The sequence below is a fragment of the Aedes albopictus genome, chromosome 3 (assembly GCF_035046485.1).
Source record: "Aedes albopictus strain Foshan chromosome 3, AalbF5, whole genome shotgun sequence".
Lineage (NCBI taxonomy): Eukaryota > Metazoa > Arthropoda > Insecta > Diptera > Culicidae > Aedes > Aedes albopictus.
The window spans coordinates 40,721,359-40,748,488 of record NC_085138.1 but is presented as its reverse complement, the minus strand read 5'-3'; the positions used below and the strand labels follow the sequence as shown (position 1 = coordinate 40,748,488).

Sequence of the window (27,130 nt, the reverse complement as noted above, 5' to 3'; positions counted from 1 at the left end):
ATTTCCACTTTTCAAAAAAATACCTCTCTGGAAAACTCTCAGATGGTAGACAATACATCCAGCTAGCTGTCTATGGGTGCCATTTTGCCAGTCAGGCTGTGATTTTTTGGAAATAGTGCTTCAAAAATAATAATTTTTCTTGCGGAAAAATATTCCGTTCAATTATTCCTCAAGGGAAAGTGACATTTCTTCCCATACTAATCAAATGTCAAAATTCCTTTGGTAATTAGAGGGATTTTTTCTGGAGTGCTTTTCTTACCAAGTGCGTACTACACTTAAGGAAAAAGTGTAACGCCTCCCGTGCGAATCAAATGGAGCTGTAACTTTTCCTTGCGGAAAAATAGTTCGCGCTATTATTCCGTACACGCAGAAGTCGGTTCACTCAATAATGAGCAAGATCTACTCAAATTTGTATTCATCCCATGGCACTCCTAAAGTTAGCAAGTGGGGCCTTACTCATTTTTGAGCAAGTGCTTCAAAGCCAAAGCAGCATGAGTAAGCTTCACACATTGATGCGTTTCGTCACCATTCCGGAAGAATGAGTAACCGTTACACATAAATGCGTTTGCTTCGCTTGCTCTAAAAATGGCTAAATTAATTAATTTTGAAAATGTTTTCAGGAAAATAAGAAACAATAGTTCGAATTAATTTAATATTTAAGAAATTTATTAAATAATTGATAAATTGAAATTGAAGAAATAAATCGTGACGGCTCCGCATCGGGTGTCCCTCAGGGTGTCATCCTCGGTGTCATCTACACCCGATGTATCCATTATACCTACCAACATCCAGGGATGCAGTTTTTCACCTAAATTAAATAAAAAACTAAGTATAATTACTTAATTTAATCTTTTTGTAATGGAATACTTACTTTTGGAGATCACCCCAGAGAAAACAGTTTTTTTTATTATTATTTTTGTTGTTGTAGAAATTGACAGACGCTTGCTTTTCAAAGCGTTTGTCAACACAAGCCAGGAGCTCTAAAATGAGTAACTGGCCATCAGCTCACGGCGTACACATAATTTTCACACATTCTCCCGGATTTGCAGCGATGCTCCACAGTGAGTAACTGTTATTCATGCGATATGCGGAGCAGTTTAAGCCTGTAAGGAAAAGTGACGTTTCTCCCCATACTGGATCAGTTGTCAAAATAACTTGCGGAAAAAGGTGGAATTTTACTTGAGCACTCTACTTGGCAACAAGAAATTAAGCTTAAAGCTAAGTTTCCTGTTTCCACGTAGAGCGCTCAAGTAAAATTCCTCCTTTTTTCGCAAGTAATTTTGACAACTGATCTATATGGGGTGAAATATCACTTTTCCTCACGGAATAATAACACGGACTATTCGCGACTACGAAGTTGTCGAATGTGCGTGAAGGTTTACGTGGGAAAAAGCGAGAGGGAAATATTTTTGCTTTTTTTTTATACACGTCAGAATGTGAGTTCCTTACGAGGTTTTTCATTAGAGCGACAAAGAGTTGGAATCTCTTTTACCTTCGTAGTCGCGAATTTTTCCGCTCGGAAAAGTGACAGCTTCATTTGATTTGCACGGAAAGCGTTACTGGCGTTACTCTTTTTTCCTTACTTGCCATCTGCGAACCGCTCAAACAATTTTGAAGCGGAATCATTACTTGTCCTATATCTTTACGAAGTGGAAACTAGTCCTAAGCATGAATGTTTGACAATGTAAATATCTCATTGCGGTGCGAAACACAGTTAAAGCTTAAGCTAGTATGACACTCTTTGACCAATGCCAAATATTTGACCACTTTTGACAGTTGAATTTTTACCATGGTGTATTTACCTGGCAAACAAAAATATTCGTCACTCTCCTGCCTTATCCAAAAAAGCAGTGTTTTACGCAGAAATGGGACAAAATAGGCCCTTACACGTCATTTCGGTGGATGAAACCATCGCAAATCGCTGCCTTGTATTTTTTCCTTTCAGAAATGATGAGCTTTGGATAAGCTATTAGGTACAGGTTAAAAAGCTTAGAAAAACAATGGAATGCTTCACTCAAAAAATACACCAGCTGAAATTAATCTCATCTTTATTACTTTATTTCTATCATTTTTGCGTTTCCAGTTACAACAGTTACAAATAAGATTACTTGCCGGCGTGCAGCAACAACAAAGTTTTGGATTAGCTTTCGTTTCGTCCTGTGTTCAATTAAATGATAAATTAGGGTCCATTCTTGATTCGGTCTAACGTTCCGTGAAAACCAATCTTGCGGGATTTTTTTTTATATTTAAAACCTCTTGTTTTAGTAGGAATGTTTCAGTATATTTTAATCTTATATTTACATAACGCAAACGCATGCCCCCTTTCTTTCAGTTCCATTTCCAATTCCAGTTTTAATTTTTCGAGTCTAGATTATTTTGATTTTCCGTTTCATGTGAAAAGGCATCCACGTTATCACTCGGCTAATCTGTTGTCTGTAGCTGTAATCTTGTCTAGTGCTGCAGCAGTTAAGATTAATATAGCGCTATCATAAGTAGTAGTAGTACAACAAAGGCGCACATCCGTTTCTCAAGGCGTGTGTGTGTTCGTGCTCGTGTTAGCAAACAAGTATCACAATTTTCTTGTGCTAACACCTTGCTTCGGTTCGATTTTTTTTGTTTTGTCACTCAGGTTTAGGATCCTGTTTTTGGTTAGAAGATCAGGAGAACACCACATTCTTTTAGCTGAAGTGAATAAAGGAACACTACACACCGATTTAGATAATGCACTCAATGGTTGATGTTAGTTTCTTGATGTTATTCGCAATTGATCATTCCCGTCAGTATCAAATTGTATTTTTCTTAATAAAAGATTTTGATATTTTTTGTGAACTGATTTTTTTATCATCAGTGGACCCCTACAATGGAAATGAGTCATTCTTGGCAACACTGGCAGTTTATTCCAGAAGCTGTCAAACATGTTTACGATTATTTGCGAAAATTTTAAAATTGCTGAAAATATAAATCAAGAATAATTTTGAATAAGAAAAAAATAAATCAATTTCTCCATACATGTAAAAATTGAGCTCATTCTGCGAATGGAGTGACGTGAGAAAAGTCGGAGTCGTATATAAAAGTGAGGAATACCGTCTCAAATGAAGTGACTCGCCGTGTAAATCAAATGGAGAGTAGCCTCATTCGAGTCGAGATTTCTCACCTCGATATACGACTCCGACTTTTCTCGCGTCACTCCATTCGCAGAATCAGCACAAATGTCTTGGACGAAAATTAACGTTTGAGACTGTCGGGAATGGTCCGTTTAAATTATCGTATAGTAAGTACGGTTCAATATTAAACTCTCACGATACAAATTTTTGGTTACACCGGGTTGTAAAATATTATCTTTAGCTACATAAATTACACGTTTCGTTAAGTTAATAAATCGTTTTCTGCTCTCTGCTATAGGATATGATTTGGGTTTTACGGTTGCCAACTTTTTTCTGGTATATGCAATGCACGAAGGTATTTAAGGGATATGTGTGTTACGCAAACTGCTTGGATGTATGTACTCCGGATAGATATGGATCGGTAAAAACGACTTTCACTATAGTTCTTCATACAAAAATACTGTTGTCTCAAGGTCCCATCTTGGATTTTTGGTAGACCGCTTAAAAAGAATCAATAATCAGTAGAAACGTCGATCAGTTCGCTATCACATGGTCTGGGTAGGCCTTGGTGCTACCGCGGCTGCCTCGGCGACGGAGAGCGTTCGATGTCCAAAATGGCGGAAGCGGCCCAAGACAGTTACAATAGATTAGAGGAATGTCGAATATAAATGCAATGTGGGCCGCCTCTCCAGCCGGATCCGTCCGGGCGTTGACCGGGTAGCTTTGTTTCGTTTGAGAACTGATCGCAGTTTTGCTTCGTTCGTTAGGGTGGTGCTTCTCCTCCTCATCGATGATAGAACAGATCTAGTAGGCGACTCTTACGATTGCTAGCCGACGAACCGGCAGACGACGACCCGGAAGAACCGGTCTGCTGCGATGACGGACGCTGAGGCGTTTGCGGTTTTGTACTAGTTTCATTGTTAAGCTTATTCTTCATCTGCTCCTCGATCAGCTCGTGCATGTCGATCTGCCACTGTTCGAGCTGTTGCAGCAGTTCAACCTTCTGCTGGATCGCTTCCAGCAGTTGGCTGTTGGCCTGCATCAGCTCCACCCGGTTCTTGGCCAGTTCGACTTCGGCCTTGGTCCGCCGTTCGATCGCCGCGTCCCGATCCTTGCGGGCCTGGATCACAGTTTCATCCTGCGCTAGGCTCGAGTCCGACGCATCATGTCGGGCTTGGTTACGTTCCTCGATCGCGCTCTGCAACTCGATGTCCTGCACGGAGAGCTGTAAGGAAGGAAATAATTTAGGTTCTTTGAATTTTCGTCGGATAGTTGCTTGGACTCTACCTTGCTCTCCAGCTGCATGATCAGGTCCGTCTTCTTCTTCAGGTCTTCTTCCTGATCGATCAGCATTGATCGTGTCTGTTCGAACATGGTCTTGAACTGCATGGCGTCCATGTTCATGATGATGTGAACCAGTTCATCCGCAGCAGAGGACAACATCCCTCGGTGGAACTTCTCCGGCCCTCGGCCATTGATTCCAACCGGGCCGCTCGAGTGTGGGGAAGGCCCAGTCGATGGACCTAGGCCAGCGTCTACCGATTGTGGCGCAGAGGACGAAGTGTTGTCCATCGAAGAGAAGGACATGTCCGAGTGAAGGCCTGTGCAAAGGGATAGAAGTAAGAGAAGTGGAAACAGAACCCACGCCAAACCCAAAAAGTCTCACCCGAATCGTCATCGTGGTGCGTATTCCGCAGCGTCTGACACAGCGTCTTCAGCTGCTTGTACACCGACTGGGCTTCCTTGTACAGCAGTATCGTCGCTTCGTCGTTGTTAGCTCCGCTGCCGTCTATCATCATCGAGTCGTCTTCGCCGTTCATCTCCTGCAGCAGCGACGAGTGGTGCGGATCGCTCGGGTGCGACCGCTGACTGTCGAACGACTCGAGCCGCTCGCTCAGCGTCCCATTCTCCCGCTCCAACCGGTCCAACGTCTGCACCGTCATTTGGTACTTGGTGTCCTGCTCCATGGTGCTCCGCTCCAGAATGTGTATCCGCTCGGAGGCCTCATTCAGCGCCACCGATAGGGTCTCCTTCTCGGTCGCCGTCATGTGCAACCGATTTTCCAGGTCATTCTTCTTCTCCAGAATCATCCGGAGCTCGTTCTTGAGGCTTTCGAGACTGCTCACGTGGTCCTGTATGCTCAGCGTCCGCCGGTTGCATTGTTCTTTGATCTCCTGGAGCTGAGCCGACAGTTGCAGTTCGGTGGCGTTGGCTTTCTTCAGCTCGTTCGATAGGCGGGTGTTCTGGGCGGTCAGCTCCTCGATCAGCAGGTTCTTCTCCCGTTCCATCTGGCGCATGAGCTGTTCTTGCAGGTCGAGCTTCTGCTTGAACTGCTTGATGTCGGTCTGCAGCTCCAGGATGATGGCATCGTTCTCGCTCGAGGAGATTTCTAGTTGCCGCTTTAGGATGTACTTCTCCTGTTCCAATTTCTGAAAGTAAGATGAGGGGTAGAGTTGTAAGATTTTTGGCCATACAGAACAAATAGGTTGCAGTAAATAAGTCGGTTCAATGACCACATATATTCTGGCGCACTTGTGGAGCTTTAGGTTTTGTAATAGATGTAGGACCGGATTAAGGATTGTGGGGGCCCGGGGCCCGAGCGGATGTGGAGGTCCCTTAGATGACCAAAAATGTTTTTCCTTATTTTCGAACAGTACTTGAGAAATATGAAAAATAAAGCTAATGTTAGCAACCAAAAAGGGTTTTTGTGGGGACCACTTAAATGTGCGTGCCTGGACCCCGCTGCCCCCCCTTAGATCCGGCCCTGAATAGATGCATTCTATGCCTTCAAAGATTCGCTTTGAGATGCGCAAATCATAGACTTGGAATACAATAGGGCACACAGCCGTTAGCAGTTAGTACTTCTGTATTGTTAGCTGCTAGTACACAAGCAAACTATGGAAGCTTTTGTTTTTTTATCTGGTAGGTATCTGTGAAGTATCGTTATGTGCTTTATATTCATCACAAAAAGCTTTTGAAACAACCTCGAATCGAACCCAGACAGTTGTCTTATATACCCGTGCGTTTACCGCTTCAGCTATAGGTAGGGGCATCTGGGGTAATACGCACTGTCGAGGCAAAACGCACCCCCTTTGTTTTTCAGGGATTATCGGTTTTAGAGCTTTGAAACCTTATCAGTCTAATAGAACGTCTTAATAAATGAGCATCTGGAAAATTTTACATATCTGCGTTACGTAATTAGTGAGAAAAATGAATAAAATTGAAAAGCACGATTCTGATGTAATTTTCCCGATCGTTTGTCGAATGATTTGATGGTGAAAATCGACCAAACACCTAATGATGTTGTGTTTATTCAGTTAATTGAGGACAATGCTAAGCATAGGAAAAATAACTTAAACAGTAATCTACGTAAATTATATGTTTTAAACTATTTTATTTTTTTGCTATTGATTGGGGCAATATGCACTCCATTCGTTGGGGCAAAACGCACTTATAGAAAACAAGCTGTAATCATATCTATGAGTGCTCTGTAAGTAATCGCAAACAAAATTGAGCTATTGTTTGTCTTAAAACCTTATAAAACATGCATTTTGTCTAAGAAGTAAAAAGATTTCTAAACTCGACGGTGCATCTTGCCTCAATGTTGTGGTGCGTCTTGCCCCTTTGTTTGAGTGCATCCTGCCCCATTGTTGTAGTGCATTTTACCCCAAGCAAGGGTGCATACTGCCCCGCATAAACATTAGTGTGGGACACCAAAATACATTTTACTCCTGTACACTTTTTGAGTTCCATTTTGGCCCCATATCAACTGTGCAAAATTTCAGCTCGATCGGAGAAACTATATTTTAGCGCCAGCCGTTTTAAATTTTCATACGATTTACTATGGGGAAAATCACTTTTTTAAAGAAAAATCACCACAGGTTGCCCCTTAACCCCTAAAAATATATCGATGAATGATTTCTGTTGGAAATTTTACGAGGAACAAACCCTCTGAAGACCGCAAAGCGATCGAAGGCATGTCGAAAAAGTTATTGACTGAAAACCGAATGGCATGCAAACGCGGTTTAACATGTAAGGAATAACAATAAACAATAAAATCTCGGTATTTTATCGATTGGGTGAGGCCTAATAACTTTTTCCATAAACGTCGCATCGATTTGCTGTCTTCGGAGGTCTGATTCCTAGTATAGTATTCTACAGAAATCATTCGTCGACTTATTTTTAGGGATCAAGGGGTGACTCCTAGCGATTTTTCTTTGCAGGAGTAAAATTTCCCCATAGTAAATCGTATGAAAAACTAAGAATGGCGGGCGCTAAAATATAGTTTTTCCGATCGAACCGAAATTTTGCACAGTTGATATGGGACCAAAGTGGAACTTAAAAAGTATACAGGAACTTGAGTTTTTTCATTTTTTGTATTTTCCCATATATACCGTGTACCAGGCTAATAAACATACGAAGCCGTAATGTTAGTCTTTACAAAAAACGTTATTTTCAAGAGCTGAACTGTATTAAGGCTGAAATTTTGTTTGGTTTCTCTTAGAATGAAAGTATATGCAATGAATGCATGCATTAAACCAATAAATTATTGCCTTTTTATATGCATTTGGACGCATCTTCCTTAAGTGGTGCGTATTACCCCAGAATCCCCTATGTGGCGCCCAAACCACATCTGTCCGACGGTCAAACGAGTTCATTGAAGCAATTATCATTATCCCAAGTGCACCAATCAAGGATGCGCGCGCACATTGCCCAAGTTGCAATCGCAATTTTCCCAAATCACCTGTTTTATTAACAGCTCAATCTCATTCGGAATAAGCAAGCCATGCATTCAATTCAAATTCAAACGTGTGACCGACCGGGGCGACCACCACAAAGAGTGTTTATTTTCATTGGCATTGGATTGCTTTGATTGGATTTTGGGAAGACTTCAACGCCGGTAGTGTTTTGCCTTCATCTTCTTCACACCTGTCCGATGTGTGTGATGTGAAACGTCATTCGATTCGAAGCTGGCTGGAAGGGCCGGCTGGCTTCTCCATGGTTGAAAAAGCAATTTCGGGCGTTGTTGAACCGAATAAAAACCTGACCAAAAATTAGTTTAGTAGTTGATTGACGAAGGGCAAAACCATCGAATTGATGTGATGATTTGTTTGTGTTAATTTGCCGTACGTGGGGTTGAAAAAGCCTTCCGAAGGTTTGCTTTCAAATTTAAAAATATTGCTTATTTTTCGTTTTTCGAACGATGGTCATCGAGCTCGACTAGTAGATACAAAAACAAGAATGTATCGTGCCCGTGAAAGCCGGCAGTAAACCGCTGTATGCTAATGGGATTGAAATGGATTACTCAGCGCGAAGCGCCTCGACTATGATGGTCACATCGCAGATGACATCAATCGTCGATGATGGTGTTGAAAAACATCAGAGTTAAAAACCACTCTTCAATGTTTCTCTTCTCCGCTACTATTGAATCAGCCAATTTCACCAAAAAGCAGAAAAAACGGCTGATGCCATTAGTGTAGCTACACCCACGCTGAAATCGATTATGGCCATTGTTACTGAACGGCGATGGACACAAATGACTTGTTGCGCTGAGCTGATGGCGTGGTATAGCCTACTGTGACCGAGACTTGATGTAGACGAGGTTAGTGAATGTCACAAGGTAACGATGAGGTTTGCGTGCTTCAAAATATTAGCATTACTAGAAGAATTGAAAAGCGTAATTTCTCAATATGAAACAATGAGTACAACAAGATGTGCCATGGAGTATAGACTGAAGCTTAGTGTCTGTAAGTGCAAGACAGACTGAGCAAATATTTAGACATCTGTAAGGCAAATTGTGAGAATCGATTAAAGACGAAGCATTTCTATTGATTGCTCGGCAACCATGTCTAATACCACTACAGTGGGGACCCGATTTTGTCTACACCCGATTTTGTCAGCTTTTTGACCCGATTTTGTCAGCCTTTTTTGAAGTAAAAAATAAATTTGTATTTCAATCAGAATTCCCATTTTATTATCACAGACAAACAGACGTAACACTTCGAACATTTTTCGAAACGTAGTCACGGAAACATATTCGCCCAATGCTAAAAGGACTATGTTTGGCCGACCACCAACTAGGTGGCGGTAGTGAGCAAACGTCAAACTCAAACAAAAACTATACGAGCGCCACGGTTGGGCAGTTGGCCAACTATCAAATTTTGAAAAATGTCGTTAAATCGGTGTACGATGGGAATTATCAGAGTGTTACGTCTGTTTGTCTGTGTTTGTATTGTAGATTTCCTGCTTGGATTGCTTAAAAATTGCTGTGGGAATTGTATTCACTAGAAACCCTTAAGGAATTCGAGATGGGATTCCCCCAAAACTTCTTGCTGCGGTTCCTTCAAAAACTTTTGCGTGGGTTCTTGTAAGAATTTTTGCTAGTATTTCGCCAAGAATTCCGCCGGAAATTTTTGAAGGAATTCTTCCGGGAATTTTATAACGGTTCATTAAAGTGTGTCTCTTCAGGATTTTCTCAGGCATTCCTCCTGTGATTTCCCCAGAAGCTTTTCTTGAGACTTGTGCTGGAACTCCTGCTAGGGTTCCTCCAAAAGTTTTGCTGATATTCTGACAGCATTTTTTCACAAAAAATTTCTACATGAACTCCTACAGCGATCTATCCAGGGGTTTCTCCAAGGATTTCTCCAATAATTCCTCCTACAATGGCTACGTGGACTTATCCAGGGATTTCCTTAGCGATTCTTTCAAGACATCCTGCTGGCATTTCTCCATACATATCTGTTTGGACAGTCCAGGAGCTTCTCCTGGAGTTCCTCCAAGAAATTTTCTGGAAATTTCTATAAGAACCTTTTCAGATATTTCCCTAAAAATTGTTCATGCATTCTTCCTATGATACCCCCAGGTTGACGAACTCTTGTTGAGATTCCTTCAGAAATTCTGGCTAGTATTCCTGTAGGACTTTATCCAGTAATTCCTACAGGAATCCTCTAGTGATGTATTTAGAGAATTCTGTAGATACTTCTGCAATAATTCCTATATGAATTACTGCGTACTTTAGTCCATGAAAAAATCTACGAAAGGCACAAATTTCCCAAATGGGAGAGAACGTGTCCCTGGAGCCAACCTACTGATGAATAAATCTAGCGATTTTTCTAGGGATTTTTTCAAGAATTCCTCTTACGATTCCTTCAGGGATCTTTCTAAGAATTTCGTAAAATGCCTTCAGTAATTACTCACACCTCTATGGATTTCCTGGGGGTCCCGCTTCAGATTTTTCCAGGGTTACCTCTTAGTATTTATTTACGAAAATCCCTTGGTATTGCTTCTGAAATTCCTTTAGAAAATTTTGTTGGAAACTCTTCTGGAATTTAATAATTCAATTCTGCTATGGTTTCTACTTAATCGTTATGTGGCCGACAGGCCGACAGGGTACCCGGGTACCCAGCGCTTATTTCAAAAGCACGGTGCAGAAAAACGCAAAAAAAATGTCGGGCACATAACGGTTAAACTGCTCCAGATATTTCCCCAGTACTTTTTCCAGGAATTCTTCCATGGATTTCTCAAGGAGATTTCTTCAAAGATTGCAATATGGATTCTTTCAACGACTCTTCAGAAAATGCTAAAGAAATGCCTCTAGAGATTTCTACGGAGATTGTAGTAACGATTCTTTCAGAAATTACTTAAGGGATTTATCCGGAGCTCTTGTAAGAGTTTTTGCAGAAACTACTCGGTGTGAGAACTCAAACCGAGACTCAAACAATGCGTCACTTTGCAGCTTCTTGCTACAATTCGTGGTGAAGTACATGATATGTATGCGTGCTAAGTTTTGCATCACGCAGAAAAAAGCATGATCAAATCAAGAATATTTCAGGTAAACTCAAATAAATTGTCAATTTGTTCTGGTAACAAAAATAAAACTGTTTCACCACTGTTGTGGATTAAGCGCCGATATCGGAGACAAATTTAGTTCGTTTGAAACAAAAAAAAATATGTTTATTCGGTAAACTGATAAAATTTTTAAAACTAAAATATCAATTTTAAAAACTTACTCAATTACATCACAGAGAACAGACATCCAGGCTAGAACAAATTTCATTCGGAAAGTTGTGTAAGGATTTGAATCTTTACTTGAGTAAGGTTGCAAACCAATACACGATGACAACACTAACGCCACCAAACACCATATTGCCACAGTCAGTGGTGAATTGAAACATTTCAAGTGGTGAATTCAATTAGTATGGGAAATTAACCGATTGCAGCGCCACGCTATTGCCACTTGTGTTGCCGATTTCAAATGGCCGTTAAATTCCTTACACAGTTTCAGAACTGGACTTGGATGTCTGTTCTCTGTGATTACATATTGATTTCTACCAGTGAATCAAAATTCAACCATCGCGCAACAATAATGACAATGTCGCAACCTGTATTTGTTGCGACAAAACAACACATGCGACATAAGTTTGTCCCAACTTGAAAAAAATGGGATTAACATCGTACACCACGAGTTTAGAGATTTTTAAGCCTTGCATTACGATTTTCGAACGGTTACTTCGAGTCGGTAAATACTGCAACTCTGATGAAGCTCTATCATCAAACAGTTTCGACTCTGGGTTAGTAATAATTGATTATTCACGAGTTGAAAAGTACGCAACAAATTCATCTTCCGTTTTGTCTGCAACAAAAAATTTCGAGATCATGTCATTATCTGTTACCAGTAGGGATAAAGAGTAATCGTCGCACCTTCTTTATTGCTTGTTTTGTGCCTCTTTTGTCTGACAATTCTCTTCACTGATTTCTACAATACCCATTGAAGAGCCCCCCGTTCCGCCGACGAGAACATAAACAAAACTCTCAAGTTCCAGCTGCAGCACCAAACAAGATTTCCTCTTGGAAAAAAGTCAAGTTTCACCAAAAGTTTCCACGAAATCCCATTGATTTCGAGAGCGTATGTTATCTACATGATGCTGGCATTGAAAGTGCCACGCGGGAAGTGGGTTTTCCTAGAGAAGGAAATGACTTTGTAAATTTAATTGGAAAACAAAGATTTCCGTAGGGCCGACCTGCCACAAAAAACATTTTTTTTTTACATTTGTATCTAACATAACATGTCAGAAGATGCATGTTTGTTTCAAGAATGGATTGAATTCAGTGAAGAGAATTGTCAGACAAAAGAGGCACACAACAAGCAACAAAGAAGACGCGGCGATTACTCTTTATCCCAACTGGTAACAGATAATGACATGATCTCGAAATTTTTTATTGCAGACAAAACGGAGCCTGAATTTGTTGCGTACTTTTCAACTCGTGAATAATCAATTATTACCAACTTAAAATCGAAACTTTTTGATGATACATCTTCAACAGCGTTGCAGTGTTTACCGCCTCGAAGTTATCGCTCGAAAATCACAATGCAAGCCTTAAAAATCTCTAAACTCAAGCTGCACGATCTTTGTCCTATTCTGTTCAAGTTGGGACATACGTATGTCGCATTGGGTAGAATGTCGCAACAAATTCAGGTTGCGACATTGTCGTTTCTGTTGCGCGATGGTTGAATTTTGATTCACTGATTGAATTTGCTTCAAATGTGACGTTCGATTTGCTCCAAACAGTTTTATTTTTGTTGCCAGAACAAATTGGCAATTGACAATGAGTTTACCTCAAATATTTTTGATTTTACCATGCTTTTTTCTGCGTGATTCTTCAACATCCAGCATAATAACCGTGCACAGACAGCCCTTGCTCTGAAAGCACTGATGATGACAAGTCACGACGTCAAGATCATCATAAGAAGCTTAAACGCTCAGGAAGGTCAGAAGGAGGAATTCAGACCGACAATTGGAAAGTCCAGCGCTCACCAGCCACAAAGAACAGACATCCAAGCTAGAAAAAAAATTAGCTCGAAAACTGTGTAAGAACTCAAATATTTTTAGCGTTGACAACACTATCGCCGCCATACAGCAATTTGCCACAATCAGTGGTGAGTATACATAATACTCACTAGATAAGTTTCATATTTACCACTGATAACGGCTTTGTAACTTTGCGATAGCAGCGTCGCCACAGAATTACCACTTGTGTTGCCATTTAAAATAAGGCACCATTTCCTGACGATGGTGAGCTCGAACTGGACCCTCAAGAGGAATATGTACTGAAGTTCAGTAAAAGTAACTATCAAGTACGTAGCCAAGAGCACCATCGGATACGTGGAAAGAAGTCGACGAAAAAAAAAATGAGGAGTGCAGAGTGATTTTGGAGAAGAACACAGCACGGGCGATAATGCTGCAGTAAGGAACCCGACAGAACGTGGAACGTTAAAAACAGAAGCGGAAACAGCAGACCCGCCTCTTTCGGGAGAAAAAGTGCCGCCTGGAAGATCGGAGTGCGAAGGAATGGAACTGCTGTGCCATTCCCAAGAAACACGGAAGTTCTACGAGAAAAGCTCAACGCATCCTGCAAAGGTTTCGTGCCGCGAGCCGAAACGTGCAGGAATAAAGGCCACCTGACGGACGGTGATTGAAAGCTGGAAACAGAGCTTCGATGACCATCTGGATGGCGTGGAAAATATAGGCATGGGAGATCAAGGCTACGGCGGAAACGACTACTTCAGTGCAAAAAAGGACGGCAATGTACCAACTCCCACGCTGAGGGAAGTTAAAAATGCCATTCATCACTTCAAAATCAACAAAGCAGCTGGAATGGATGGTATCGCCGCTGAAATCATCAAGATGGACCCAGGGATGCCATATATACAGATTTATCTGTATTATACAGATTTTTGAACATCTGTACAGATTGCGTTTATATGAAATACAGATTTTTCATTTGTATGGAATACAGATTTTTCACCTAAATTTTGTATGGGATACAGATTTTTGAACGAGTGATACAGAAAACCATCTGGCATCGCTGGATGGACCCATAAAAGATGGTCTGCTCCATTTGAAAGTCACGATCTGGGAAGGATCTGTGAGGAGTGGAAGGTAGGGGTAATCCGCTCTATTCACAAGAAAGGCGTCCATTTGGAATGTGAGAGAACATCAGAGCGATCACCTTTTCGAATGCTGCCTACAAAGTGCTATCCTAGATCATCTTCCGTCATTTGTCACCTAAACGAATGAGTTTGCGGTTTAATCGACGCCCGGTCGACATCAGGCCAGATCTTCACCGAACGGCAAATTCTCCAGAAATGCTGCAAATACCAGGTCTCAACGCATCACCTGTTCATCGATTTCAATGTGGCATACGACAGTATTGTGCATCCTAGCTTAATCACTCAGATCCTGCTGATCTGAGTCAGCCGCCATAAGATTGCGCCCGTTTGATTTATAAACGGCGGCTGACAGCTCGTCCCAGCGGCTGCAAAACAGTTTTAGCCAAGGTACACACCGTGTACAAATCATACGTGCGCGGTCTGGCGCGATCTGAGGCTGCGCGTTTCGAACGCAGCTTGCTGAGAATCTAAGATAAGCGCGACAATATCTACAGCACAGAGCTACACGGTAAGAAATCTGCACTGTGATATAAACTGATTGGCACTTGAATTCGCACTACTGTTCAATCAGTTTGTTATCAATTACATATCATTTGACAAAGAACATCCAATGCCTCTTCAATTTTAATGTAACTTCACATCAATTCGTTGTTGACAATGTTTTGATTTCAAAACTAAAATTAAAAAAAAATGTGTACAGCCGCACCCAGATTCGATACCAGGACCTTTAGAGTCACGATCAACTATTTTACCACTACACTGCTTCACATCTGTTAGAGAGGTGCGAATCGAAGCGAAGCACTTTCTACCGCCTGTCATCTATATTTACTTTCATGCCCAAAACAGTCATTACCAAATCAACAACTTTTCACTTTGGATCGTATTGCTTTTTACAGTAGTGCAAATCGAAGGGATTTTCTGTTGATTTCTCTGGTGGGTTTGTTTTGGTCCGCAAATCAACACTGACAGCATTGCGATCTCAAAGGAAAAGCACTTCTGATCATGTTGATTACGACATTGAATAGTTAAGGGATTTTTCCCTTACATCTAGCGTGCAGAATTTTTACCGTGTATGCCAAATCATGGACGAAAACGGCTTTCCTGGGAAGCTTACCAGACTGATTAGAGCAACGATGGACGGTGTGCAAAACAGCGTAAGGGTGTATCCAGTTCATTCGAATCTCGCCGTGGACTACAACCGTATACAAAACGCTTATACGACCAGGTGGTCTTCTACGGACACGAGACATGGACAATCCTCGAAGAGACATTCAGAGTTTTCGAGCGATGCATGCTAAGGACGATCATCAGCGGTATGCAGGCAAACGGTATGTGACGGAACATATTGAATCACGAGCTCACTGAGCTTCAGGGTAAAACCAGCATCCGGAAGGCGATCAAAGCCGAAAAAAATCCGGATGGTACCAGGCAACGTGGAGTACAGCGGACAAGGTGGGCTGACCAGGTCGAGTGAGTGTGATTTGGCGATTGTAGCACGTTCTCGAGGTTGGAAAGAAGCAGGAGCGATCCGAAATGTATGACGTAGTATTGTAGACTCAGTCTTTTCTCTGTGAAGATATAGAACTAGATGTTGAAATGTTGGCGCCGATTGTTTCATAAACTCATGCAACTCTTCAACACACATAACGCACTGTGACATTTCATCATCCGAACAGAAGCCACTGACTGTAGATTATGTCATTTTAAAAGCCCAATCACAAGTCATGCTGCTGCACCATCGCCGTCGACATTTACGTTCCGCAAGTCTGCTTCAGAGCAGACCATTAACCACACATACACCGTATGATCTATCATCCTCCCGCCCTCGTCATATGGTCGTAATGATCACAATCAGTGAACCTTCCTCAACGTAAGATATGTCTGCTGATGCACTTTGAAAGATTACTCGATCAACGATAAACGCTGCCACTAACGGTACCTACGACCACGTAGGGTTTCCCTCTAGGTAGGTAAATCCAAACGTGTGCCGTGTGGCCTTCCACAGCAAAGCCATTACCAGTCTGCGCCTTCGGTACGCAACCCATTATCGGTAGGAGGTTTCACACCTTGCATAATTCCCTGCACCTCATATAGTTTAAATTGTTTAAATGGTTTCAACATTAGTACCCGTACGGCAACAATTTAGCGGAATTGTAGTTCTGTTCTAGACGAGTGCTCGCCATCAAGATTACCTTCCCGTTAGTGCAAGTCTCGCTTGAGTGTCAGAGGATCTTACCACAACATCGAACTGCAATTTACAAACTAGCAACTAATTACAAAGTTCTGAAGACTAAGCGAAAACGGTCGCATCAGAAAACTGCATGCAATTAACAATCAGAAAAGTGATCTACATTCGAAAGCTCACCACGCTCGCCACAGCTCGTAGTTAGCCTTGATCTCCAATGACAACGGAAGAAGATCAAGCTCTGGTCTATGGCCCTGGCGACGGCTGAATCGCGCGATGATGTTCGTTCGCGTTTTCCATACCGCCCAGAAGAGGGACCCCAATTTCCTCGGCAGATCTGTGCCATCAAGTATAGTGACTATAAAATTCAAAAACCGACGCCGCCAACCATAATCGTCACATCCGACGAGAGCTGGAGATTAATCTGTCACGATTGTTCTCCGCGCACTGGTTACTATTGGCTACGTGCCGCCGCGGCGCGGAGATTGGCGGTGGAGGTGTGCGAGGCGTTCCATTCTGATGGATGGCATCATGTCGAAATCGCTTTTCATCCGCGCGGGATCCCACCGCCAACATCGATTGGGGAGGGCTAGGTAAAATGTACATAGCTTGGATCGATGACAAATTGTTATATCAAGAGTATAATTTCTAGATTTTGTCAAAAAGAAGATAAACTTTTGGTATGGTTAAACATAATTTTGAAATATACATATTTATGAGGTATATAAAGACGTGAATAACAACAATAATAAACATATATGTCCCAGATCCCAGGTTACCAATAATTGGTGATGATGGTGAAATGATTTTTCAAAAGGGCCTAACTGACTTGATCGATTTCTCTTCGTCGACTCTTTCTTTCACTAATAACTTAATCAAAACAAACAAAATCATTATTCTTTTTGTTTCTATAGCAACATGAAGTCGTCTTCTTCGCATTTCAACCAAAAAATCTTTGGAAAACTCAATACACATTCTGTGATAACACAAAGAGAGGATCGATGAAGAGAACTCGAAAATGTCAGTTAGGCCCAAATGAAAAATCAGTGTCGAGTTCAATATTTAGCAAATAATATAATGGAATGAGGTCACCAATAGAGATACAAAACTTTTTAATTATTATTATTATTATTATTATTGTCTTCATTATCGAGACTTTCAGCCCTTGGCTGGATCGTCTCGTACAAAACTTTTTGTCGATTCTTTACTGAAATCGTTACCACTAATAAAAACAATACCGTGGTTGTTTTGGTTAAACTTATGCCAACAACATGAGAATTTATCTTAAAATTGCTCGTATCTTTATCATTTGATTGCTAGCCAGTTGAACAAATAATTTAGAACATTTAGCTCTCTGCCTAGCCATTTGTTCATATATTTTTATGGATATTTTATAAATCCCCAACGAAAGAATCTATAATCGGTTTGTTAATGATCATTTCCGAAATTCCTGAAGTAATTTATTAACGACCTAACGAGTCCTTCAATGATTCTCTCAAAAATTCCATCAAAATTTCGGCATTTTCCCATCCATTACTGTTTAGAGTACAGTTCATCAACAAAGATTGTATCAGAAATTGTTCCAGTGATTTCCTCAAATATTACGCAATGGAATTCATTTAAAGGCTTTGTCAATAGTTACGCTCAGAGACTTTCTCCACGCAAAGCTTTACACAAGTTCTGGAGGAATCTGTAGGGATTTCAGTGGTTTCTAGCCAAACTTTGTTAAGTATTTTATCTAGAGATGTCTTCAGAGGTTAATTCCTTCAGAAAAAAATTCTAATGAGATTCATTCATGGGCTTCTCCATCGTCTGGCTAGGTAACATTAATCTACTACTTAACCATACATTCGGAAGCTCATCCACATAAATCTTTGGGGATTTTCAATTTTTTTTTCAGAAAGTTCAAAAACTTTTCTAGAGGTTCCTTCATAAATTCCTTCAATGTAATCATTACAAATTACGCTTAATTGGCGATTAACCAGTCTCGGGCTAAAAATCTCTACCAAAGCTAATAATCATAATAATAATTCCGCCGATTCATCATGCATTCCATTCTATTTTATTATACTTCCTTTCTACACTGAAACCTCCATTTGGGTAGACTCCATTTAGGTATCATCTATTTAGGTACCTCCATTTAGGTGAAAAAGTAAAGGCGCCTCTACGACGTGTTTAAGTGTTAAAGGTTTAAGAATATCCGAGAACTTCCTGAAGTTTAGAACATCGGGTCTACAAGCGTAACCAGTGATCTATATAATGGAGCATTATGAATAAAAACCATGGTTAATAACCATTGGTTACACAGCCCCATGAAACTATGTGCTGTCAAGTGACGAGTTCATTGTTTGTTTGAGGACCTCTAAGAACTCCCTTGAAAGTATAGGTAATCGGATCTACCAACGTATTTGGTTGTCCCTAAGAGTTGTATGACTAAGGTATTGCTTTTTTCATTGAAAATTGTCCATACCTCGCGAAGTTATATGACGTTTTCTCCCAGCGAAAGCTTACGCGATACAGCAAATCGCTATATTCCACACTAACACAGCAAAACATTTGTCAACAATAACATAACACACATACAATTTCAGCGAAATGCTCTCTATTTGCATGACAACAACCTTACTCCCACAGCAAACGGGTGACCGCCGTCAAATATCAGGATTGCCTTGTGTCCGGCGCTTGCTGCCAAATCTCTTTGTCGCCGAATCTGGCGCTGGGTCTTCGGCGCGAAAACCCAAAGGTGGGAATGAAATTTTGGGGTTTGCGCGCAATACACACAGCCTCAGGTAACTGTGATCTATCAAGTGGTGAGGTCAATTGGCCGGGGTTCTGCTAAACCGAACTAAGCGCCAAAAAGTTTATTCCGAGATAATCAAGCTTAAAGTTCAGCCACTCAGAAATGAACAACAGCTATGATTATTTGAAACTTTTTCGCACACATGTAACTTACAGACCATCAGAGATGAAGAATAAATAAAAATTATTTAAAATCATTGATATAATAACATTTAATTTCTCAGTACTTTGCACTCAGTTCACTCTGGCTGAACAGAAACATTGGAATATGGTTTATAGTTCAGTGTGGCTGACTATGTTTCTTTGTTTCAGAGAAAACCAATCGGAATGTGATAAAAAATCTCGATTTTTTAGTGCCTATGAAGTTGAAATCGATATCACTCACAATCCTTCACATGAATCAGAGAGGACGCGTAGTATGGTAGCACAGAGGTTTCAAAATAGTGTGAAATGTAAACGGCGGAAGCCCTCCCAGCTCAGCCCATCCCACCCATGATTTTATTTTATAGGCGGTGCATGGCGGTGCAGGCACAGAGCAAGAGTGATTATGTCAAACGATGTCCTTGCATGCCCTGAGGGCCTGAGATGTGAATGTGGAGCAATTTGTGTACTTCAAATTTATACTGGTTGAAGAAAACCATGAAAATGATCTGCCAAAGTGAACTAAGTACAAAAAGTTTTCTAAAATATGAAAGAGATTCGAACTTGGATCATTTAAGTGATTACCAAAGCGCGTTACCTCTAGGTCATTTTAACTAGCTGAAGGTCAGTCGTTACGTCTGAATAAAGTTTCAAACATTCTTCTCAAGGATGGTTTTTGTGAAATCGCCAATTTTCGATCAGCCAAAGTGAACTAAGTGTTTGGGTTTTTTCAAGCTTTATTATTCTTATTAGCCTTGTTGTTCAATGACGGCTCCTGGGTTAAATCATCAGTGGGAGGTGTATCGACATAACGCATGTATTCAAAACCAGTTCATTTTTGTATTGTTGAGAATAAATTGATTTTTAAATGCAGTGGATTTGGTTCGGTCTGGCTGAATGTGATTTGGAAAAATGGCGATCAACGCCATCGAAACATAATTGGATCCTCCAACACCCGTATTTTTCTTTACGTGTTAAATTCTCTCACAGATTGTTACTATGAGTCGGTTAGAAGTTAGAAATCTGACGGCGATAAGGAAAACTTGAAATGTTCATCATTTGGACCAAAACTAAAATATTTCGCTGATTCTATGGAATGGTTTACAGTTCACTCTGGTTGGATGCAATTTTATTTTTTGTATGCTCTGCCAAACAGAAATTTTGAATTTACTCCACGAAGAGCTGTCAGAATTACTGGATTTTTACACGGAAAGAAGATCATCATATTCTTCATCTAATGGTTAAGAAAACTCAATTTTTCAAAAAATGGTCTTTGGTTCGGTTTAGCAGAACCCCGACCAATTGGATAAGCATATCCAAGAACTCCCTTGAGGAAAGGTCATCGAATCTACAAGAGCTACTATGTAGTTTTTTTTTTATCTAGTTCATTTATTTGGGGCTCAATCGATACGACCTGAAACGCGTTGAAACGCCTTGACGTGCTTTAAAAGGCCTCTGAAACCCTTATGTAGCCTCCCTGAAATCCACCTGAGAGCCTCTGAAGCCCCCTTAAATCCACCTGAAACGCCCTGAAATGCTTTTAATACGCCATGAAATATTTTAAAACGTCTCTGCAGGTATGACGAAGCCACACCTTGAATGTTGAGGAGCACAAATCTGAAAAACCGAAAGTCAGTTTGAGCCAAAAAAAAATGATCAATCAGTTACCCAATGCTGGTGATCAATCGATCAACTTTTCATTGCAAATCGACCTTCGGTTATTAAAAGTTGTGCTCTTGAAAATTTGAGATGTGCTTTCATCATATTTTCACCCAAAAAGCCCCCTAACACTCCTCTGAAACCTCCCGAAACGCCCTGAATCGCATTGACACGCCTTGAACAGCTTTGAAACACTTCAGAGATCATCATGAAACCTTTGTGAAGCCCATCTGAGGGTCTATGACGCCTCCTTAAGCCCCCCTGAAGCCTCCTGCAATGCCTTGAAGCACCTAGAAACGCCTATGAATCTTCGAATGAGTGTAATCAGTTTCGTACCTTTTAATTCCGCCCTATGTTGCTTATCCTTTGACAGATACGCGTATTTCGACTACCACTTGTAATCTTCCTCAGTGTGATAACTGATACTGAGGAAGATTACAAGTGGTAGTCGAAATACGCGTATCTGTCAAAGGATAAGCAACATAGTGCGGAATTAAAAGGTACAAAACTGATTACACTCATTCGAAGAGGGTATTCTGTTTAGAGGGTTCAAAAAGTCGGTACAAGACCCTATGAATCTCCCATGAAATCTACGAATTTTCCCGTTTCACCAAGTTAGAAGGTAGATGATTAATATGATATTGCTTTTTCCATTGAAAACTTTCCTTGTTTCACTAAATAAGACGACGTTTTCTTCCAGCGAAAGCTTACGCGATACAGCAAATCGTAAAATTTCACACTAACACAGCAATAAATCTGTCAACAGTTACTTAATACACATGCATTTTCAGCGAAATGCCCTATTTACATGACAACAATCCACTCCCACAGCTAGCGGATGACAGCCGTCAAATATCAGGATTGCCAACTTTCCAGCGACGGCTGTAATGTTTCTTTGTCGCCGAATCTAGCGCTGGGTCTTCGGCGCGGAAACCTAAAGGTGGGAATAAAATTTTGGGGTTTGCGCGCAATACTGCTTCTAAGGTATCTGCTGGGATAGGTTTGTTGACTGACAGTTATTCCGATGCCAACCACGGTGTGCTTTGTGAGTGTGATAATAGGCTCCTAAAATGAAAAATATTTTCACGATTGTGTTGTATAACACGAAAAAGCATACTATTCTGATCTCAATAGATTTTTTTACGAACTTAAGCAATGTCAGAATAGTTAATAAATTCGATAATAAAATAATTGAGTTGTCCAAGAAATGTCTCACAAAACCTAATGCAAGCCTATCCATTAGCGAGGGACACAAAAAGACATTTTACTCCTGTACACTTTTTGAGTTCCATTTCGGCCCCATATCTACTGTGCAAAATTTTAGCTCGATCGGAGAAACTATATTTTAGCGCCAGCCGTTTTAAGACCGCAAAGCGATCTAAGGCATGTGGAAAAAGTTATTGACTGAAAACTGAATGGCATACCAATGCTGTTTAACATGTAAGGAATAACAATAAATAATAAAATCTCGTCATTTTATCGATCGGGTAAGGCTTAATAACTTTTTTCACAAAAATCGTTTCACTTTGCGGTCTTCGGCGGACTGATTCCTCGTGAAGTTATCTACAGAAATCATTCAACGACTTATTTTTAGGGATCAATGGGTGACCTCAAGCGATTTTTCTTTGAAGAAGTAAATTCTCCCCATAGTAAATCGTATGAAAAACTAAGAATGGCGGGCGCTAAAATATAGTTTCTTCGATCGATCTGAAATTTTGCACAGTTGATATGGGATCAAAATGGAACTCAAAATGTATACAGGAGTTGGAGTTTTTTCATTTTTTATATTTTCTCATATAAACCGTGTACCAGGCTACTATCCATATACGTGAGAATAAAAGATGTTTACAAAGTTCTAACAGATAGATTAACACGGGAAATCTGAACACAAACCACTACCACACAGGAATTTGGATTGGTCAATGGTTAACAGTTCTTGTTTGACATTCGAGGTCAACCTTGACGTTACGAAAGTGGATCGACGGGTTGCAAAAGAAATCACATTGGCTCACTTTTGACAACAAATGTACCTGTCAACATGTCATCAACAACAACATGTATGTCAACACGGTAAACAAAATTTACTCAAAATTGAGTGCTAAACAAAAAGAGTTTTAAAAATTATTAAATTTTTCAAAAAGTTATTTTACGGGCTTAACTTGATAGGAATACATGAAAAATGAGTAAATATGTCATATTAACCAATGCTTGACCGATTTGTGCAAAAATTGAGATAGGCCTTTAGGAGCCTATTGTTGAAAAACGATGTAATTAAGTGAAATTACGTTCGAAAAATCATACATCGCCAGAAACTAGGCGCTTAAATATTACAAAACTATTTGCTGTGTGGTTACACCCAGAGTTTCCCAAGATTTCATACAAAGAGGATTTCTGGAGTTCTTAAAAAATATCCTCAAATATTTCCGTGAAAACATTTTCAACCAAGAAGAGAATTAAAACAAAATCTCTTGAAATGTTTATAAGTGTTTCTTTACATAGGGTAGCGAACCACTTGGGCACTCTTCGCTATAACTCAGTTAATTCCAAACCAATTGACTTGAAACTATGTACACGGCTAGATACAATACGTATCTCATCGCTTTCCGAAAATTGTGTCAATTGGTTCAGAATTGGCTGAGTTATAGCAGAAAAGTGCCCAAAATAGGACCCCTGCCGAGATGGTTCCATTTCCCTATACGCATAAGAATTCTTTTAGACTCTACACTACAAATCACTATTAACACAAGCAAAAAAGTACCACCTTGCCCCAGCTGCAGTGTGGAGGGACGAGGAAGCGAGAAAGCGAGCGAGAGAACGATACGCTTCTTTGAAATTTCGTCACGATGTTCCTGAAGGTGTAGCATTAATGCAGCCCGTTATCATGTTATTATGTCAAAACCTGCTGTGAGGTAGCCGTATAGGGTAAGTGTACCAATTATGGCTATAGTACCAACTATTCGCCATAGGTGATTTTCACCCTTTAACGATGTAAATCAAAAAGAAAAATGTTGTGATCAATAGATCACGTTCACAAAAGATGGTTGCACTCATTTAAACTTTACATTTTGCTCAAATTATAGTAGAAATAAATCGTTTTCCTTAATATTTTGGCTGCCTTGCACCCTTTTTCGCCATAGTGTACCAGTTGTGGCTAATCCCATAAGGAATGCATGCAAATGGTGCGAAAAGGAACCAAAGTTAAAAAATGTAACCATAACTGGTACAGGGTTCCTATCATTGGCACACGCTGTAATAAATACTAAAAATAGTTTTGGCTCCGTTTCTATATTTTTCCTGTAAAGTATGGAAACTAAGCTATCTTTTAACATATTTGTGACATTTGTCGGTTTTTTCGTTATTTTTGTACGAATAGTTTTCCTTAGGTAGTGTCATAATTGGTACAGGCACCCTATACACATATACAAATTTGCAGCGATTGCTGGAGAAATTCTTGGTCAGATTAATGAAAGAACCACGGAAACATTTCTAGAGAAATCTCTAGAAATATTTTGAAGAATTTCCTGAAAAGATTTTCGTAAAATTTCCTGAAAAAAACATCCGGAAAGTCCTTGGAGAAAATTTGAAGAAATTAATGGTAAATCTAAGGAAATTTTGATTAAATCCTAGGAGGAATTCGTGCGAATTTTCCTGTAAGAATTTCTAGGAGAATCTCCCTGGGGAGATTTCCAAAAGCTCCTATGAGATTCCCTGAGAAGTTATTGGAGCAAATTCTAAAGTATTACCTAAAGGAGTTCCTGCAGAAACTTCACGGACTCCTGAAGAAGTGGCTTGAGGGGTTCATGGAGAAATACCTGAAATAATTTCTATACGATACCCCTTGGAGGGATTCCCGGTAATTAACCATGAAGGAATACCTTTAAAAATGCATGATTCATGATAAAATTACCGCAGGGATTTCTGATGAAGTCTGATCTTTGGAAGGATTCCTGATGAATTCCTTTGAGGAATTTCTCAAGAATCTCCCCGGAAGAAATACCAAAGGAATTCCTAAATAAATTCTTTTAAAAAAATCCCGGTGATATTTCTGTATAAAATTCTAATGGATTGCCTGGAAATCCCCAGAAGGAATATCTGGATAAATTCTTCTATTTTAACCTTTCAGGACGCGCGCCGTTGTAAAAAGTACAACACTACCAAAAAACCTCACTCGTCGTATACAGCGTGAGCGTGGTGCAGTTTGAGCTGATTGCGTCCTGAAAGGTTAAAAAAAATTTCGATAAAAATCCTAGAATACTTCCTGAAGTCCAGGAGGAGTTTTTAGGAAAAGTCTTGGAACAAATTCTTGAAAAGATTTCTAAAATACCTGGAGAAGTTCTTGAATTTTTTTTGAAAAACATCACCACCACCTGAGCGAATTTCTTGAGGAATCTTTTGGTAAGTTTCTGGAAAAGCTCATGTAGAAGTTTTTGGATTTTTGGAAAGATTCCTGGTAAACCCCCGTAGGATTCCCTAAGGAATCATAGAAGGAAATTTGAAAGTAATTCCTGGAGTGCTTCCTGCAGCTATAAAAACAGCAGAGATTCCTGATGAAATTTCCGAAATTATTTCTGAATAAATCTCTGAAAGGATTGCTGATGAAGTTTTAAGAGGTATTTCTGATGAATCTAAAGCACGATTCCCTGGAAAAATCCGTGGAAAAATTTCTCAAAGAAATCTCTTTATATAGTCTTGGAGAAAATTCTGAAGCATATATCAGTAAAAATTTCTAAGTGTAGAATTAGCCTTAAAATACACGTAAATAAAAATAAAAAAAAATGAAAAAATATCTGATGTCTGGAACACCCTACAGTGAATTTCTGAAGAAAGTCTTCTATTCCAAAAGAATGTTTTGATGGAATTTCAATAATATTTTCTGTAGGACTTTTTGCAGAAACCCCTGGAAGCATTTCTGGGAAAATTTCTGGAATACCTCTAGGGGCCACACAGATACAGCGAAAGTAACTCTGCTGTCGAAGTGTTGCTCAAAATTCCTCTTGATTGCTCTGGATCACTCTGGTTTTCCTGAAGTGTTGCCTGATACCAGTGAAAAATCGAGCAGTATTTCATGCTTCGTAGAGACGTTTCCGAATGGATTCGAACAAAAAGAGTTACTCAGGATTGCTCAGAGTTGCTCCGTATTTCACAGTGTCTTGCCCCTAGGAATATCTGGAAAAGTTCTAAAAGAATTGTCTGAAAAACAAGATCAATTCCCGAGGAAATTTTCTGACATTTTTTGATAATTTTCTAGAGAAGCTTATGAAGTTTATCTATCAGTGGTAGTTTTATCAAGACCACTACGATTCGGAGTACCTCCATCAGAAGTACTATCACGATTCACGACTACTACAAGGAATACTTTCATCTGGAACACTTGTAGATGTAGATGTAGTTCTTCCAGCAAGAGTTCTTTCAACAAAAGTACTTAGATCAAGAGTATTTCAATCAGGAGTATCTTTACTCCCATCAGGAGTACCTTTATTATGTGTACCTTTGTCAGAGATGTGTCCATATTGTTTTTTTTTTCATCTGGAGTGCTTCCATCAGCAGCATGTTCCATGAGCGAGCAATATCTTCAATAGAAGTAAGTTCTTTTACCAAAAGTACCTCAAAAGTTTCTTCATTTAGAATACTTCCGTCAGGAAAGTACATCGAGAGAACTTCTTCAGGAAAACTTCTTCGGTGTTACGCTACAGATGATTTCAGAGCTTTTTCAATCTGGAAAGAAGTACTGCCCATGGTTGTGTCTCTCGAGGTTTCACCATAGAAACTATGATGAACTGTGACGATCTGCACCAGTATTCTCATTTGATCTCCGCTTATACCTTACAATCTGGAGATCTTCCAACTAATATAATTCCATCAGGAGTTTTTCCCCTCTGTAGTTCTTCCATCGGGAACATCATCTTCAGGAGTACCTCTATCTGGAGTATCTCCTTCAAAAGTATCTTCATCTGAATTTCCGCCAATTACAGTAATTCCATTAGGGCTACCTTCATCTAGAGTATCGTCTTTAGGAGTACCTTCATCAAGAGTACACTAATCTTTTAGAATACCTCCACTTCATGAATATCAGCATCAAAAGTACCTCCATCTGGAGTTTTTCCATCAGGAGTACCTTCATTTAGAGTATTCACCAGAAATACTTCTATGAGCAGTTCCTTAATTATGAGTACCTCCATCAGAAGTACCTGAATTAAGAGTGTTTCCATCCATTTCAGGATCAGGAGAATCTCCATCTATAGTATCTCCATTTAAAGTTCGTTCATCAGGGATATCTTCATCAGGAGTAAT

General features: G+C 40.0%; 1 protein-coding gene across 10 annotated transcripts in view; it reads right to left on the bottom strand.

The window, feature by feature from the left end:
- Nucleotides 1-2,036: 2,036 nt before the first annotated feature.
- The window catches only part of LOC109415714 (bicaudal D-related protein homolog), a 389,546-nt gene continuing 364,452 nt past the window's right edge, over nt 2,037-27,130 (bottom strand). For all 10 annotated transcript variants that reach the window (XM_062855603.1, XM_019689645.3, XM_019689643.3 and 7 more), the window contains 3 exons: nt 4,771-5,533; nt 4,392-4,705; nt 2,037-4,329 (listed from right to left, as the gene is read on the bottom strand). In XM_062855603.1, coding sequence (XP_062711587.1) covers nt 3,889-4,329; nt 4,392-4,705; nt 4,771-5,533 — 1,518 coding nt within the window. In that variant the 3' untranslated portion in view covers nt 2,037-3,888. The remainder of the gene's footprint in view (nt 4,330-4,391; nt 4,706-4,770; nt 5,534-27,130) is intronic.